This window comes from Leiobunum rupestre, chromosome 11, assembly GCF_980474605.1.
Source record: "Leiobunum rupestre chromosome 11, qqLeiRupe1.1.hap1, whole genome shotgun sequence".
In the NCBI taxonomy this organism is placed as follows: Eukaryota; Metazoa; Arthropoda; class Arachnida; order Opiliones; family Sclerosomatidae; genus Leiobunum; species Leiobunum rupestre.
Window position 1 is genome coordinate 2949286 of NC_143394.1, and position 18073 is coordinate 2967358.

The window sequence follows — 18073 nt, forward strand, 5'->3', positions numbered from 1 at the left end:
ATAAATTTCTGCGGTTATTACCATAAGCCTATGATAGCCACTCTCGCACCTAACGGAACGCGCCTCTCGCGACCGCGGTAAAGCACAGCTCCTATCTGTCAATTCAAAGGAATCCGGCGCCTGGCTGAACGCGCTTCCTTCTCCGTCTCTGGGTACTCATCTGGACGATGGTTCTTTTAGAATCGCCATCGGTCTTCGCTTGGGTGCCCATATCTGCGTTCCGCGCATCTGCAACTGTGGTGCCCATATCTGCGTTCCGCGCATCTGCAACTGTGGTGCCCATATCTGCGTTCCGCGCATCTGCAACTGTGGTGCCCATGTCGACTCGTTCGGGACCCATGGTTAAGTTGCAAAAAAAGCGCTGGTCGTCTGTCCCGCCACGCCGCCGTCAACGACATCGTACGGCGTGCTCTCGTGACAGGTCCCCCTGTGTGCCCTCCGTCCTCGAGCCCCCGCGTTTTGTCGCGGGACGACGGCAAACGCCCAGATGGCATGACCCTTGTTCCTTGGTCCGGTGGTAAATCTTTAGTATGGGATTTCACATGCTCCGACCCCATAGCACCTTCGTATTTGGCTTCGTCTTCTACAGCCCCTCTCTGGGCCGCCATCCAGGCTGAATTGAAGAAAAATGCGGCCGCCGTCTTGAACACGTTCCCACCAGGCTACTCTCTTGATGAATTTCTTTACAAACTCCACTATTTTTTACTGTTTTATTTTTGTACACCAATTTTTTTTAAATAAATTAAAATGTTAATTCTTGACGCGACAAGCGACTCTCACCTCTTTTATAACTCAAACATTTAGTGCACAAATAAAAGAAATAGACAACGCCACGGCAAAGTATCAACCAAGCACGGGAGGTATCAGAAAAAGAGCGGTCAGTTATCACAACATCAAATAAAATTGCGTTGTTTTTTCTCTACTCTAGACTGTGAGTAGACGAATTAGCAGACGGAAATCCAGTAGTTTAGCGAACTTCTCGCGTTGGCCGCTGGAAGGTTCTATGGTAACCGAATGTCTTATTTTTAAAATTACAGTTTAGCAACTTGCGCAAAAATTACCAAAATTAAAATAACTTAGACGACCAATTTTTCTAGTGCACAAGATTTATTTAAAACATAAATATTTAATTTATGTAATTAAATATGTATGTGTATTTTTTGACGCCCCTACCGGATTATTTTTTTCAAAATAGTTTTTACATTGAAGCCAATATAAAAACGAGCGTGGCGCTGAACTCCTACACGTTATAGTACAGTTTATAGGGGGAAAATCCTTGCTCGCGGAATTTCGACGAATGTGTTGGCCACTGTAGCGTGAACAGCGCGTGATCAAATTTGGCCGTGGTTCACCAGTGCGGCGCTGATGGCGTAACTTTCGTTACCAGCCAAATGAAAGCATGGGCCAAAGGCAGGGTTCTTTAAAAGTTCTAATCGGACCACGCGACAAAATTTCAAAACTCGTTCTAGTTTCTATATTGGCTTCACAAAATGCAGTTGCAGAGTCAGTTGTCAATTATTTCTTTGTATTATTCTAACCCGTAAGTTAACTTGTATTCACATTAGAATAAGATATATCAGGTTCAAAACTTTTATTAAAAAAATCTGAGCATGTGGGCATTTTTGTTTTAAAATTTGTACATGGTACACTTTAATAATCTTCGATCAGGGGTGAAATAATGTTCGGGCTTTTGACATGGCAACGCTGCTCATGACCAATGTTGCCACTCCTTGGCATTTCTCCCAAGATCTTGGCATTTTGAGATCGATCTTGGCATCTGGGTATTTTTTTTCAACACCTTGGCATTTACCTTGGGTTTTTTTTTTCAGTTCTAGGATCTTTTATTCTCCCTAGGATTTTCTTGGCGAAAACGTTTTTTTTTAATTTTGATACTAAATGAAAACAAATAAGGGGAGATACCTTATTTCCAAAACTACGTATCTTCTTAAGATTTGTGTACAAAGTTACGTGGTTTTGTGAATAAGGCCATAGATATACATGTATGATCTATGAATAAGGCAGCGTGATGTCTTTATAAGGAACGTTAATAGGTAGCGTTTACCGCTGTCCAGTCGCGTAGCTAGCATGGGTGACACCCGGGGCGGATTTCATGGTGTGCTACTTACTAGTCTCTAGTTTGTGTAAGTTTTTATTTTTTTCATGATCGGGTGTTTCCTCCAAATCCCACCGAAAACTATGGCTAAGACCTCTTTCGAACGTAGACGAAATCAGTAAGACGAAGCGCATTAGCTGCCAGTCACGTAGATTGCACCCCGCAATTCGGAACTGCCCCAGGTCTTCAGGGGGCCCAAAATTCCTATCAAATTATATGCTAAATACCGGCTAAAACCCCGAAAAGATTTTCTTCGGGGGGGGGGGGGGCTCGGGGTCATAGCTTCTCCACTATTAGCAGAAATGGCTGAAAAAAATTCGGCACCGCAACGCCACCTAGAACCGTTTCGGTCGCGAATATTAATATATTTTCTTAATGATTTTTAGTCATTTTGAGCCCACTACTTTTTTTTTATAAAACATGGTGACCTGTATAAAACAAAATTTTCACCCTTAATTTTCGTTTCTGGGGGGCGCATAGAAATCTCATAGGTAACTAGAATGCTGCCGCCTACGGCCGGGCCTGTCGCCAGGTCATATTTAATCACATGGTACCTTTCAGCCAATGAGAGGCATTTTAGTGACTACGCTACGCCCGACGCGTAATCTATCGTGGAATAAATTTGAAAGCTGCAGACGATGCCTTCGACAGCTAAGCTCGGGAAATTCGCATAGGATTATCATGGGTTTTTCTTCGATTATTTCGCTTTTGAGTTATTAATTGCTTTACAAAAATAGTGTAAATATGACGGTAAATATATCAAGTTTTTAATATTTTCTTTTAATATTTATAAATGTGGAATATTTTGAGCGATTTGGAAGTAGTTAGCTCCATTTCTTTCGTAGGTGCGCTTTGAAAACATTAAGCCTAGGTCAATCTGCTTGGGAGCATGGACTAATTAACGCGTTAATAATTGTAAATAAGGTTTTGCCAAAACTTGAACGACGTAAAGCAACTGCGTATCAATCCTTGCTAGTATTGTGTGTGATTACGCTGGGTTATTATTTAGGGCTCTGGGTTTTTTATATTGAGATCTTAAATGTATTTACTTATTTATAAAGGTAAGAAATTTTTAACTTATTATTTGCTAAATCTTATCTAGTAAGTGATTCGGTAGAAGAAAGCATTAATTTTTAAATGCACTGTATAAATTCTTAGCCTTGTGGCTAGGCCTATAACTGGTCCAAAAACAATAATTCCTTTTTTATAATAGTCAAATCACTTTGAAGATATCGCTGTAGTTGTTATTTTAGAACCTTTTATTGGTTCTCTGTTGGAATGACTGTCATTATTTTACCCTCTTTATTTGTAAGATTTTGATGGAAGCCCTGTAAGTGAATTATTGGTGCGTATCAAATTTGTTGCCTTGGTCTCATTCATTCTATGAACCTTTTCCCCTGATACTCTGGGAAATTATAAACAGTACACTAACTTTCATTAAAACATTAAGTTAACTTGGCGAGAAATACTTTCTAACCAACCTCTTATATCTGTAACTCTGTATTTTCCGAGGGGCAGTTCACTCCTTCGCAGAGTGCAGAAGTAATCAAGATTAAAAATTTAATCGGATTAAATTTAATACAGCCAAAGCTACATATATTAAATTTAATCGGATTAAATTTAATACAGCCAAAGCTACAGATATTAAATTTAATCGGATTAAATTTAATACAGCCAAAGCTACAGACATAAAATTTAATCAGATTTAATCAACCAAGTGTGCAGATTTAATCATGGGAGTGAACTGCCCCTCGGTATTTTCCCACCTCCAATCATAAATAGATGGCTAAAATTGTTTTTCAAAAGTCGATCCTATTTTAGAGTTAAGTGGACTAGTTTGGAGCCTTTCAAATTAGTTGAAAATCAAGGGTTTTTTGTCAAATTAAGTATTCAATAACCACAAAAATTGTTACTATCGGAATGTGGCATTTAACATGCATGCAGAATTTTGTAAAAATACAAAAAAATTTACTACAAATGAAAATATAGTAATCATAAATTTTACCAAATGTTTTAATAACAAAGGATTGAAATGATAAGAATGTTACTAAAAATATTTTTAAATCAATTTATTTGATAAGATGCTAGACCAAAATCGTTTTTTAATAGCATTTAAGGAGTTCCTTGTATTTCAAGAATTAACTTTAATAGTGAAATTAGACCTGATATAGTAAAAAAGTGGGGAAAACCTGTGAAAGTACAGCTGTCACTTTTATGTGCGCAAAATAATAATGCCCAACATCTAATATTTTTACAAATGAATTCTCAGTTTGTCATGATACTTTTATCTGGAAAATAGTCAATACCTGTTTCATAGTTTTTAAACACAAATGTAATGTAATTTTTTATAAAAGAAGTAATAAAGAAAAATATGCAAATTTTTTATTGTTATTGTTTCTTGTAATTTTTGGTTAAATATGAGATTGGGAAAACCATGTACGTTACTGCATAAATACCACTACTGGCTTAAATCAATATTGCGACTTAATCATAAAGTTATAATGCATAGGAGGAATGTGGCCAGCTCTTCAATCACGCAGCGCAAACTAATCTACAGCTCCTTTCCCCTTCTAGTATACTGTTAACATCAAGTCTTTATGCTGCTGTAGTATTGTTTGAAGACATGTGGATTTAATATAATTCATATCAGGTTTGAATTATAAATAAGTTAAAAATGCCTGCCAACTTTTTTTTTGGTTTATCTCAAGTAATTCAAAAACTGAAAGGGCCCCCAAAATCTTTAAGACGCCCTTGATGATATCACATTCACCTCAGTAGCGGCCCCAGGTTTTTTTACGGGTAAGCACCAAGCTTCAATTTCTATCCTATAAATAAACCAAATAAAATGTGAATAGATTAATTTGAAATTTTTAAACCAATTACAAAAATATAGGCTTTTTTTATTAAAATTAGGAGGCCCTAGTTTACAATTTCAAGGCCCCTACCAAAATGTTAGGTAGGTCTGGGCCTACCCCAGCTTATTGCTGGCGCCTCTACCAAATTGACTGCCTTTAAACTGGCTGGTTACCACCATCATTTGCTTGTTTTGAACTTATAGAAATGGAATTGGAATATGTATGCCGTAATAATTAGTGGAACACAACACAATTTCACAAAGAACAAAAAATGAAAAAAAATTAAATTTGTTAAAAATAAAATTTAACACGTATGAAATTAAAGTGTCAAAACAATGCTTTGATAGAAAAAAAAACAAAACAAAAACCAACAGTAATATCTATTATCAGAAGTATTATTAGCTTTTAGTGGAACTGTGTGTACACAGTTTAACTAAAAGATAAATGAGAAAAAGGGTTCTGCTTATAGTAACCGTGCTCTGATGAAATTTTGGATTTTAGAATCAATGTGTAGGCCTACAGATGGTATATACGTTTATAATTAGTTGAAAACAACATTCCAATAAAATGGTTTGTAATAATTTTGCTTATAATAATTTATATAAGTACAATTTCTCCAACTATTAAACCAAACAAGTTGAGAAAAAATTAATTAAGAAAGTAGAAAAGTTCGAAAAAAAGGAAAAAATAATACCTATTATAATTAAAGAATGTAACTTTAGCGATTTGAATATTCTTTGAGAATTTTGGCCCATTCGTAGTTATTTAAACTAAGGTTGAGGAAAAGAAGGGAGCGATTTACAAGAACGTGTTGCGATTTCAATCGAATATGCAGTTATATTTAGTAGAATACAACACAACATCACAATAAAACAGGTAAGAAATAATATTGTTTTTAACAGTTGCTTAATTTTTTTCTTAATATAAAATCCAAATTTTCCACAAATGAATTTAAAGTTCCAAAATAATAAATAGAATGAAAGTCAATTTACAGTTGTATCTAACCACAAATTTCTTATGCCACAAACACAATCTTCATTATAATCGGCGCTACAGTCCTGTTTATGAGACAATTTGTGGCTGCGTTGCCAATTATAGTCACACTATGTTTTATATATTGTTGGAAGGTTATAATAATGTATTTATGGTGTAACAATTACCATCTGCTTGCCAGAGAAACCGCCATACATTTCTTTACAATCATATTCCCAAGTCAGTTATAGAATTCATTCCAGTTGGGTTTACTGAGTCTTCTCTCCAAAGCAACAGTTATAAGGTTAATTTCCCTTTCATCGATACCCGCATCGGGAATATATTTTGTAAATAATTTTTTTTAATTGTTCTGCGTCATACTCGGTTTAAATAGCTCCATTAGTTCGCTGCTTTGAAAACCCGAAAAAAAAGTTATAAAGAAACATTTCAAATCGCCTGCCGTTTCTAACCCGAGGCTTACCTGTACAAGGAGGCATTCGCGGCCGCCGAATATTTTTTTTACATGACGGTATCATGGCTATTCCTCTATGACGGTATTAAACACCACGGTGCTATTTTGATAAATACTTTTTAGTTATAATAATAATAATAAAACAATTTCTAGGAGTACATGAATATACAAATACTATATTTTAGAAAATATGATCCGCGATCACTCGCCATATTTAAAAATTTGATTTTAAAATTAAAAATTAAAAAGGCATCGGCCAATCAATTGCTGGTACTATAGTGACGTAATGATGTATATAGTAATTTTTTATTGTTGACTACACAAACTAGATGTCGTACGTTACCGGCCGTAGTCACTCTTTGAGTTCTGATTTGTCGGTATTCGGTGATCGTCTGCCACGGCTGTTTGGCTATTTTCCAGTTACGCGGCAGCATTCTACCCTATGGGATTTCTATGGGGGGGCGATTCTGTAAGAAATCGAATGGGAATTCGATCTCGATACCCTATACCATGTCGAGATCGACTTCGACAATTTACATTGATTTATGCTTATTCGAAATCTTTACCGAATACCATTCGTCGAGATCTAGAAGTTCGAAATCAAGTTTTCGATCGAAAATTGGATTTCGAATATTTACAGAATAGGCCCCCAGCTTTCAAATTTCGCGCTTGGCATTTTTTCGAGTTCGATCTTGGCATTTTGTAAATCATAGAGTGGCAACACTGCTCTCATGACTCCTGACTGAGAAGTTAGTGTCAAAATTGGAGCGCTCCCGAGTCCGACAAGAAGTCAAGGCAAACCTTGGGCATTTTGTTCCATTCTTAGGCTTTGCGAAATCATCAATTTATTCCGAAGATCATTATTATTGTTAATAGTCAGTATTATTTATTTATTTTGATTAACATAAAAGTAGTAATAAAGGTAATATACCGTAGTGTCTGTTTTAAACGGTGTCCGTTTGAAAATAGTCCTTGGCTATTTAGGTCCGTTGCCGAAAGGCCTGGTAGCGGCTATTTTGGATCGGCCACGGCCCCCTGCACGCGCTCACGCTGCTCGCGACGATAGCGGCCCCGGCAAAGAATTTCCTCCCCATGTATTTTCGCGACAGCGATTTTCCGTCGCTTGGAACGCTGGTGTAACAACCGGAATCTATCAAAGAGGCGGGAAGTTTAACATACGTTTCAATGGCGATGAATTTGCATTAGTGAAGTTTTTTTCCAACTGTTTTATTGAATTTGGAGAAGTTTGTAACAAACAATTAGTAATTACACTTTTTAAGTATGTAAGTTTTCATTTCAAAAATTTTTTTTTAATAAATATTTCAATATTTTGAGTGGTAACATTTTATTGCTAAGCCTAACCATAAATGGTTTAAGTTTTGTATTGGCAATGAGTTTTCAAGTTATTAAAAACTGTATTTTGTAGTTATTTAAGACTATAATTATGATAACTGCTCATAATTTTTGTCATATTCACCAAACTTTGTTCTTTATAATTTGCATAAGATAAAACATTAATATTTGCTCAAATGCCATTACCCTGGCTGCGTTACATCCTGTTTTTTTAATAAGTGAAAATTACCGGGAGGGGCAGGTCACTTCCATTTTGGGTGCGTCTTAATCATAGTAAAATTATTAAATCAAGGTAATCGTGATTAAATCAGCGTAATTAAAATTAAAAAAATTGTTGAAGTTTTCAACAGCAACACGGAGCAGAGCGCAGATACCGAAATAAATCCAGTGACATCAGCTACAAGTAATGAACGCTTTATTTTCGACTTGGTTAAAATATATATATACATAGCAATTAATGAAACGATGGTAGTACAACAGAAAACTGACTAGTAAGAACGGACTAGTACTGTTGAATGACTTTGTTACAAAATATCTTCATTGTTTTTTATTTCTTCAACAAAAATTAATCAAGATTAGAAAATCTAACCACGCTTTAAACGAGATTTAATCATTCTAATCAGGATCTAATCTTTTTAATCAGGATTTAATCATTTTAATCAGATTTAAACATTTTAATTAGATTTAATCATTTTAATCACGATTTAAACTTAATAATGATTTAAACATTTTAATCACGATTTAATCAATATAATCGGTCGAATCGAGATTTTATCGAGCGCGGTAAATACGAAATAATAATTCTAATCACTTAGTAAATTATTCTAATAAGCTCGATAAAATCACACACAATTATAATCATTCCAATCACCAATATAATCATTCTGATTCTCGTTCTAATTTCTAATCGCGATTTAATCATACTAATCACGATTTAATCGTTTCAATCAGATTTAATTGTTTCAATCAGATTTAATTGTTTCAATCAGATTTAATCATTTATATCAGATTTAATCATTTATATCAGATTTAATCATTTAATCATGATTAAATAGATTTAAAGATTATATTAATTAATTAAACATGATTTAATCAACATAATCGTGATTAAATTGAATTTAATCAAAATAATAACGATTTAATCTTTTGAGAGGTGAGTCGTTAATCAAGGAAGTGACCTGGCCCTCCAAATTACCCATTTAAAAAATACCAGCATTGTTCTGTTCCATTGTGTTCATCTACTTTTAAGAAGACCAAAGTGTCATTTCATCAGTTACCCGCTGATGAAAATTTATGCAAACTGTGGATTAAGAGCATCTCTAGGAATGATTTTGTAGTCAACGAAGCATACACTTCACATGGAAGATTGGTTTGTGGTTTGCATTTTAAGGAACTTCAGTTAATGATAGTCTGTTGTGAGGCTAATGCGTAATCGTAGGATTTGGAACCAGATGTACGTCACTACCTATTACTTAATTGGTGGCATTACATATGAGCCAATATACGATTAGGTCTCAAATTCGAATATAACTACCATCAGAAACGAAAATAATGTTTATCCACATCATCTAGCATATTTCAACCTCATCCAGCATATTCCTACATCATCCAGCATATTCCTACATCATCCAGCATATTCCTACATCATCCAGCATGTTCCTACATCATCCAGCATGTTCCTACATCATCCAGTAATTTTAATTGAATCTTGATGAATTTTACTTGAAAAAAGCTGATTACTTTAATGTGAGCGTGGGACTACTAAGTTATCGAGATTCTTAAAAGCAATTAACAAAAACCAATTTTAACTTAAATTATGGTAAAAAAATGGGAATCTCTACATTTAGACCTAAACCATATTGTGAACTGTGAGTGAGACTAGTGAGTCTGTGATTTAGAATGCTTACATGTCTCATACATAGATTTTCAGCAATCTTCAACATTGTCTGACTTTGTTAACTGTAAAAATAATATTCTAGTTTTATAATCTGCATTACATTTACTACTTATTTACTTAAATTGAAGTTAACTTTGTAAATATTAAAACAACTTACTATCAAAGAACTGTAAGAATAAAATCGAAAAACAACAGCTGATAAGCGGACACATGACTAGTTCTTTTGTTTACATTATTAACGTCGACAGCGTCTTCTTTGTCTGGTTTTCTCGGCGCGTATTTTGATTTAAAAAATATCCAAACGTATTTTACTTATTTATTAATAGGTAATTTAAAGATTACGGAAAGAAATTATAACCCTAAAATTACACAATTAGTAATAATTAATGAAACTCTAAAAATTGGAACGTTTTCGCCATATACTCCAGCCATTTCTTAGTTGTTACGTCAGCGCCAAAGGTCGATGTAGGAAAAAAGTTAACTAATTTCACTTTCGCAATTTTCAGTCGATCGCCGGGGCCGCTATCGTCGCGAGCAGCGTGAGCGCGTGCAGGGGGCCGTGGATCGGCAAACGGGCTTAAATAGCCGAGGACCATTTTCGCACGGAAACGGTTCCAAAATAGACACGGCTGTAATATATACGCGGTAATGAATGAGAACAGAAATGTTTCGAACTTTCGATTCGAGTTTACAAAGCCCAGAAATTCCCGCGACCTGGGGGCGCCAGCAGGCTAAGTTAATGTTATACGATTTCAATGTTCCAGTTTTGATGTTAAGGAATGTAAATAGTGACGTAGACTGGAGGCTCTAATTTAAAACCAAGCTTAATTAATTATTATTTATTATTTTATTGAAACACCTATTGTATTAAGTAAAACCGTTGGCTAAATTTTACTATATGTGAATGGGTGCAGTAGAACACGTGACGGACATAGACGCAAGAGTGTGTAAACAATACTAAGCTTTCTGGGGACCATAGTTCGACTGTAGTAGACCTCGTGAAGATGACATTGTTTGAATTATTTCTTTTGGACTGTACTACAATAATATTGAATTATTTTCTAATATTTTGGACGTTTTTTGACAAATCATTTTCGAGTTTCTCCAACATACTTCGGGATCCGGGGAAAAAGTGGGGCTTTATTGAAAGAACAAGTTGTGCCGTGAATTATATGAAATTATTAAGTTCTTCCTATATTTTAGGATGGAACTCCTATTAGTGACATAGAAAAAAAGCTGCTGCCTTACCCATGTCTAATAATTATAGGTAATAACAAAAGTGAGATAATTTCTAAAAAGTCTGACACTCCCTGTACTTTCCTATGCTAAAGGTTTATTGAATGTTCGACTCGAGATCGACCACATATCAATGGAAAAACGGGAAATATCAGGGAAATCGGTTTGTCTATGGTTGTATGAACCCTGCATCAGTTTTAGGCAGTGATGGAATTTTTCAAAATTTCGTGATAACTCTCACTCCACCTCATTCCCGTTTCTAAAATTTTAAACTCAAACTCATCTCCTCTAACCACCGTAAACTTATTATGTATCTAGTCTCCTCTCATCGAATTTTGCTAATTAATCTAACCTCGCGCACACTCCCGCTAGTTTTGTTGAAAAATCTGATCTCATATCACACTCCTTTCCGTTTATGGAAGTCGTAAAATACCTTTCAATCTCCTCTCTCTGAAACGCGTACTTTGTGAAACTCCTCTCACGCTCCTCTCCTTTTGAAGTTTCGCTCATCTCACCTCTCAGATTCTCACACTGTTCTCACGGGGATAGAACAACGACCATCACTGGCCGATAATTTACTGTCTTTAACTTCTTTATAGCCTTCTAACATCAGCATATTATGTGCTCTTGTACCACTTCAAAAGAAGTTATGGTTTAACTTAAAATAATTTAATTGTAAGATTTGAACGTTATTTCATAAAAGTCAGTACATTGGTCCCAGTGGCATAGCTAGACCTTTGCCGCCCCTTAATACATAGAAATAGTTTTCAAAGCTAGTTTAAAATGGAGTATTGACCGTCGCTTCAGTTACCATGAAGTGAAAAGTGCCGCCCCCCCTAGCTACGCTACTGATTGGTCCATGAAAATTGTGTTAGACTGTCAGGGAAAACCTGGAAAAGTCGGGGAATTTTAAAATGAAAACTTTGTGGCAACCCGGATTAACATTTAGAGTGAATAATCTTTTCTTGTATAATAAGTCCTTTCTTTGAATGCGGGCTGACTCTACTACGAAACATAAATTATTGAGGGCAAGGTTTAACTAATTTTCTTTTCAATATTATAGCAACTAAGATGCATCACCAAGATAAATCCAGAGAATCCGAAAGAGGTTATAAACGTAAAGATAATTTTTTGATAAACAAAATATCCCAATATGATTGGATATTAATTAAAAATAAAATCCTGTCGTAATTTTTGGAAATTGGCTCATGAACAAATAATTTTTTCGAAATTTTATCCAATATTTTGTAATATTTGCAGAATTTAGGTTTTTTATCACAACGGAATGTCTGTTTTCAAAAGAAGTTTCTTTAAAAAACCGAATTCAAAGTATTTCAGAAAATCTGGGCTAAGTGTGTTTTACTGAAATTTTCTGTAATGTTTACAGAATTCCGTTTTTTGCAAAAACGTTTTATAAAAACACAAATTGTTCAGTTTCTCCTACAGAAATGTATGCGATATTTACAGAAGTACGTTTTATATAAACACAAGTTGTTCAGTTTGTCCTACAGAACGGTATGCCATATTTACAGAAGTACGTTTTATAGAAACACAAGTTGTTCAGTTTTTAAAACAAAACATTCTTTAATATGTACAGAACAATGGCAAATTTTTATTTAACATATTTGTTCTGTGAAATTTACAATACAAATATCTGTAATTTTTACATAATTAATCTAAGTGAAAATTTTGTTTTTATCTGTTAAAAAAACAGTTTGTTACTGTAAAACTTAATTTCGGAAATGTCTGTAAAGAAATCAGAACATTTCTGGAATGATTGTTTGCCAGATATTTTCTGTAATTCATACAGTATAAATTTCTCTCAGTGTAGATGCCAGCAGAATGCTGTTAATTTCACAACCAACTCTGACTGTTTTTTTTTATTGTCATGCTTCCTGTTAAATTTACTGGACACTGCTGTTTAAAAATACAGCAAGATAAAGTTATATTTACAGAGTATTTCTGTTTATTTAACCTTCATTCCAGACGTATTTAATACAGTAAATGCATGCAGTTTTTACAGTAAAATCCAATGTTTGCCGTAGTTTTAGTTATCAAACGTATTTAGTACAGAACCTTTTCACAACCTTAAAATTTCATCAAAAAGTTTACGGATCAAACCATTATCATATTGGTATAATTAAAAAAAATTAAAAATTTTATTAATAAATTCATGATATAAATATATAAAAATTTTATCAATTATTATAACTATTACAACAAAACCTTGACTAAATATCTTCATAATCCGATAGAAAACTTTAATCGAAAATATCAAAAATTACTGCAACTCTAGTTAATCATATTTGGCTCGAGCCTTTGTAGTTTAGAGTAATAAAGAAAACCAAAGGAAAGTAAACTATTAACTTGATTTCTAATGATTAAGCACACGATGAACAAGGGTTGTAATTAATATATCATTTTGCGTGGGGTGCTACTTATACAAAAGAGTATATAAAAATATTTTTATCGGATAATATTACACTGAGAGAAAAATATTGGGTAGAAATTACATGGAACTCCTGGACGCACAGTAGCCAGGAATGTTCTGTATTTTTTACAAAAAGTTTCGTAAATATCTTTTACTTGAGATTCCTGTAATTTATACAAATAGCTCATAGTAAAATTTTCAACCAGAATCATTGTATTGTATACAACTGAAATAATAATTAAAATTTCTAACATGCCTGTAAATTTTACGGAATTTACATTTAAAAACTGCGTGAATTTAGCCAGGAAATATTATATATTTGATTTGTTCTTACTACCCTTTTTTAAAATAAGTTTATGTACACTAAACATTTCCGTAATTAATTTTTAACCAATAAGGTACTTTAATTGTAAAAAAATATTCAACACAATTGCTAAATATATACCAATAAGCTCCAGCAGAACTAGAGCCCAAAGCTAGAGACATAAACACGTGCACAAAATAGTAATGCAACTCCTTGGCTCGGAATCCAGACACGTATTAAACTTAGTTCAAACCACAAACACTAACGCGATGAATTTGCATTTAAATGTATAAACATTAATTTGATGGGTAATTAAAAATATGACTCCATTGGTGCTTTTACGAGATGTCACTAAAAATATTTTCTTCATATTAGTTGATTTACAACAAATAATGAATTTTTATGGATTATTACTGTTTGGTAGCAATTCAACTTCGATCACAATAACTACAGGAACTACCTGTATTTTAAATACCTTAAAACGTCTTCATTTTTTACTGTAAATACATAGTAATATGTATTGAACAAATATGTACATATATAACATTTCTACCATAGAAACTACATGGCTGTCCTTTATTACAAATATCTGAAACAAACCTATAATTTTTACTATAAACAAATAGTAATATGTACTGAAAATGTATGTATATATTAAAATTCAATGAAGCCCCTGTATTTTAAATAACTAAAAACATCCTGTAATTTATACTGTAAAACAAATTGTAATATATACTGAAAATGTATGTATATATTACAATTCAACGATAAATACTACATGAAGCCCCTGTATTTAAAAAAAAAACATCAGAACGGGTGCTGTAAAATATTTCTGTAAATTCTACAGTTTTTTCTCAGTGTATGCTGACCGCAGCTAATTGTAAAATTTACAATAATATTTTTCTGTGTGTACTTTCTGAGTCAAATTTAGCAACTTCGTTTGATTTGGCGGAATAACTTCCCCATTTCTTACTCAATTCGATTTCCATTTTCGAAGGGTCATATTAGCCTCCTTCATAATCTTCGAAGCCGACTGGGACAATTCGTACGCTTCTTCAACATTTTTGGCTCCTGTAACGTAATCGTCGACGTACAAATCTTCATCTAGAGATCAAACGCCGAACGGAACTCTAGTCATCTGTAACGTACGAAACTCGTTTACTTCAATTTTTCCATTTTCAGATTTCACCCATAAAAATCTGACGGAGCGCCTATCTTCCTTGGCCAAGCTGACCTGGTGAAAGGTCTTTTCAATGTCGGCTGTCACCCAGGCCCCTCTTTCCCACTGGGCACTCTGGGCACGTGCCCAGGGCCCCGCGATCGATAGGGGCCCCCTAGTTCCTGCCAGATCATCAAATGATAACCGATATTTATTAACGAAAAACATATTTATTTCGAAAAAATCTATTCTAACAAAATAGTGCTCTGTCAAGGTCATAGGGGCCCCATTATCCTAATGTGCCCAGGGCCTCCAATAGGTTAAAGACGGCCCTGCTGTCACCACAACCTGATAGCTTCGAAAAAGTTTTATTAGCTTTAATATATTTGGGTTTAGATTTGGTCCTCTGGATACGCAATCATTCAAAGACGGCGCACCCTTGACGTGCGACGATCCGTCAAGTACGACCCTTAGTTTCGTCGTCGTACTAGATTCTCGTTTGACACGGTGATGAGGCATGTAGTAAGTTCCGACTGCGGTACATTCACTCGGTTCAGCTTCTTCGACGATGCCTAGCTGAATTTGTTCTTCGATAACATTTTCGTAATCTTGGAAGAAAATCGGATCCCTCTTAAATCTTACCACCAAATTCCTCATTCGTCGGGTGGCTATAATTTTGTTTCCTGGTAACATCTCTTTTGGCAAGATCCACGGGAATTTCACTTAGTATCTTCCTCCTTCGAAAGTCGTCTCATTTCGGAACTTTTCCGTGACCTCGTCTTCACTTTGAGCCTGGTCTTCATTACCTTTAATACCCAGTGATTCAATTTCCCAAAAAAAATTTAGACACTTTAGATTCATCTAAGCTGATTTTAATGCGGTGATTCGGTTTGCGTTGACTCCGACCAGACTTGAGGACTTGAGACCCTGTACGACCCATCCAAATTTTGTTTCAATAGCAACTAGCGAATTGGCCAATCGTTCAAACCTTCCAGTTATTACTTCATAGTACGAGTCTGCGCCAATCAGAATGCCTATGCTTGACAGAGCAGGCTTTCTTTCGCTTGGTTCATCGGCAAGTTGATATCCTTTGGACTCCACGAAGTTTTATATTTCTTCAGATTTCACTAGCGTAAGAGCGTTACACAAATAGGGCACTTTTATGGCCGCAATACTGATCACTTTTCTTGGATCTTTCACGTTCTGTAAATTTACTCTTACAGTTCTCGCTTCGATTTCGTAGGATTTTCGTTACCGAAGTTCTGGATTTCTATAACTTGCTGGCCTATCCCTGGCAATTTGATTTTTCTCGCTACATCTTCTCTTACAAATGACGCTTGACTTCCCGTGTCTAACAAACATCTCACTACTTGTTCCGCTTCCGTGTTATTAGGATTCTTCACTACGACCTTAGCCGTCTGCAGGAACACCGTCTCTTTTGACAGTCTACTGAGGAAACCAGTTTGACTGAAGATTCGGCTTCATCTTGGTTATTGTTCGCTTCGTTCTGTTCACAAATTGTGACATTATGTCTCTGCTTACAAATTTTGCATGGGTGGAATCCAGATCGACAATTTCGCATTCTATGGCCAACCTTCATACAAATCGGTTCGAATCTTTTAAATATGTCTTCTTATTCCCCAGGGTCATGTTGGCACAGTTCATCGAAGAATGGCTGTTATTTTTACAGAAAATACAATAAGTACCTCGCTGTGTTACGTTAGTTTGAAGTGCCGCTGCGCTGGCGATGGATGGTTCCGATCGTTCTTCTCTATCGTACTTCTTAGCTGAAGTAAACTTTTGCGATTCGCGGTTTTATTTTGTTAGCTTTAATTCGGTATTTCTACCTTTTTTCATGGCATATTTTAAACGAATCTCGTCTGGTAATCGACCGAGAATTAGGGGACATAGGGACACTCCATTCACTTCGATATCAACTTCCAAAGCCATTAAACTTCTAATATTAGACTCGCAAGTATCATACAACATTCTAAGACTCGACAAATCATTACAATTATACACTGACTCTATGGAATAGTCTTTTCTTGAGCTTGTGGACGATCAAAATTCTCACAGCGACATCGTAGTTGTCTGCAGACGCCTTCATGCCTCCCAACGCGATTTTGGGTTCCCTCTCCAAATACGAAAGTAGGTAATTGAACTTTTCTACCTTAGTTAGCGTTGGTCGTTCACCAATCGTCAACTGCAACTGCGACCAGACACCAGGCCATTCCGTTAACTCTCCGCTGAGCTTGCTGATGACGAGAGTAGGAAGTCTTGGTTGATTCCTCGACGCTGACGCTGTTGAGCTGACTGATTCTGCAATTGAGTCGTCGTCCGAACTAGTGGATACCGCAATTCCTCGTTTCTTTAGCGATCTCCGAAGCTTATTCTTGATAAGAGTGATTAGGTCGTAACACTCGTGGCACTCGTTCGCCTCCAGTTCGATATCTCCTTCATTCGCTGTTGTCATCAACGCCGCTACCTTCTCATCGACCTTAAGAATGGCCTGTTCTTTTTGATCAAGAATGGTTAGTTGATCTTCGAATTCGTCGTGAGATCCACCATCTTCCAGTAATGATTTCAACTTATTTATTATTTTCTTTACGTTGTCTCGAATTACTTTCCGGAACGTCTTTGCTGCAGCGAGCTCTGCCATCTCGTCGCCATTAACTGTTGATCTGGTCGTCAACTATGTCCTTGTACCATGGTCCTGCTCCCGGGATTGTAAGTGTCGGAGTTGTATTAGACACTACGTTAATTGGGAGAGCTATTCCGACTTTCGATTCAGATGACCGACTGAAAAATCATTTGAATTCCTTTTACTAATTCTAACTATTTTGAGTAAAACTCTACTGTTGATAACCAAACAGGACTTTAATAACGATATTATTTATTTTTTTTCCGGGGCTTACAAAAATTCAAATCTAATTTCAAACTGGAAAATCGTTGGATTTTTTTATTAACGTCGAAAGAGCGCTCGATTTAAAATAGCGAATTAAAGATCACGCGTCTAACGCCGTTTTTCCTTCGATACATTATTATAACGCCTTTATTCTTGTTCTAAGCGTTTAAATTATACATATTTATACAAATATTTTACTTTTTACCAATATAATTTTGACAGCGTTATATTTCCAAATCAATGGTACCATATGTAACATAATTACTCCTAAGTATGCCTCTGTATAATATTTCCATTGAAAAAAATTCAATGAGACCTTGTTTCACGCGGAACATACATTGAGCAGACCCAAAAATGCAAAAATGCTTATAATCCT

General features: G+C 35.2%; 2 protein-coding genes across 2 annotated transcripts; both read right to left on the reverse strand.

Moving 5' to 3' along the window:
- Positions 1–14606: 14606 nt before the first annotated feature.
- LOC149921116 (uncharacterized) lies at positions 14607–16781 on the reverse strand. Its single transcript, XM_090163918.1, has 5 exons — positions 16640–16781; positions 16499–16579; positions 15230–15400; positions 14783–14974; positions 14607–14737 (listed from the first exon to the last, which is right to left on the reverse strand). Exons 1-5 carry the CDS (start codon positions 16779–16781, stop codon positions 14607–14609), a joined length of 717 nt encoding a protein of 238 aa, XP_090020044.1.
- A 25-nt stretch (positions 16782–16806) lies between these two features.
- LOC149921117 (uncharacterized) lies at positions 16807–17451 on the reverse strand. The gene has a single exon (XM_090163927.1). It carries the CDS (start codon positions 17449–17451, stop codon positions 16807–16809), a length of 645 nt encoding a protein of 214 aa, XP_090020053.1.
- Positions 17452–18073: the final 622 nt, after the last annotated feature.

Bases quoted from the DNA above. Each gene is read 5' to 3' on its own strand.
- LOC149921117 (XM_090163927.1), bottom strand. From the start codon at position 17,451: ATGGCAGAGCTCGCTGCAGCAAAGACGTTCCGGAAAGTAATTCGAGAC.
- LOC149921116 (XM_090163918.1), bottom strand. From the start codon at position 16,781: ATGTTGTATGATACTTGCGAGTCTAATATTAGAAGTTTAATGGCTTTG. The intron at 16,580-16,639 runs GTAGAAATACCG...AGTTTACTTCAG, and splicing joins AAAATATGCCATGAAAAAAG to CTAAGAAGTACGATAGAGAA. The intron at 14,975-15,229 runs GTGCGCCGTCTT...ATGATCTGGCAG, and splicing joins CGGATCGTCGCACGTCAAGG to GAACTAGGGGGCCCCTATCG.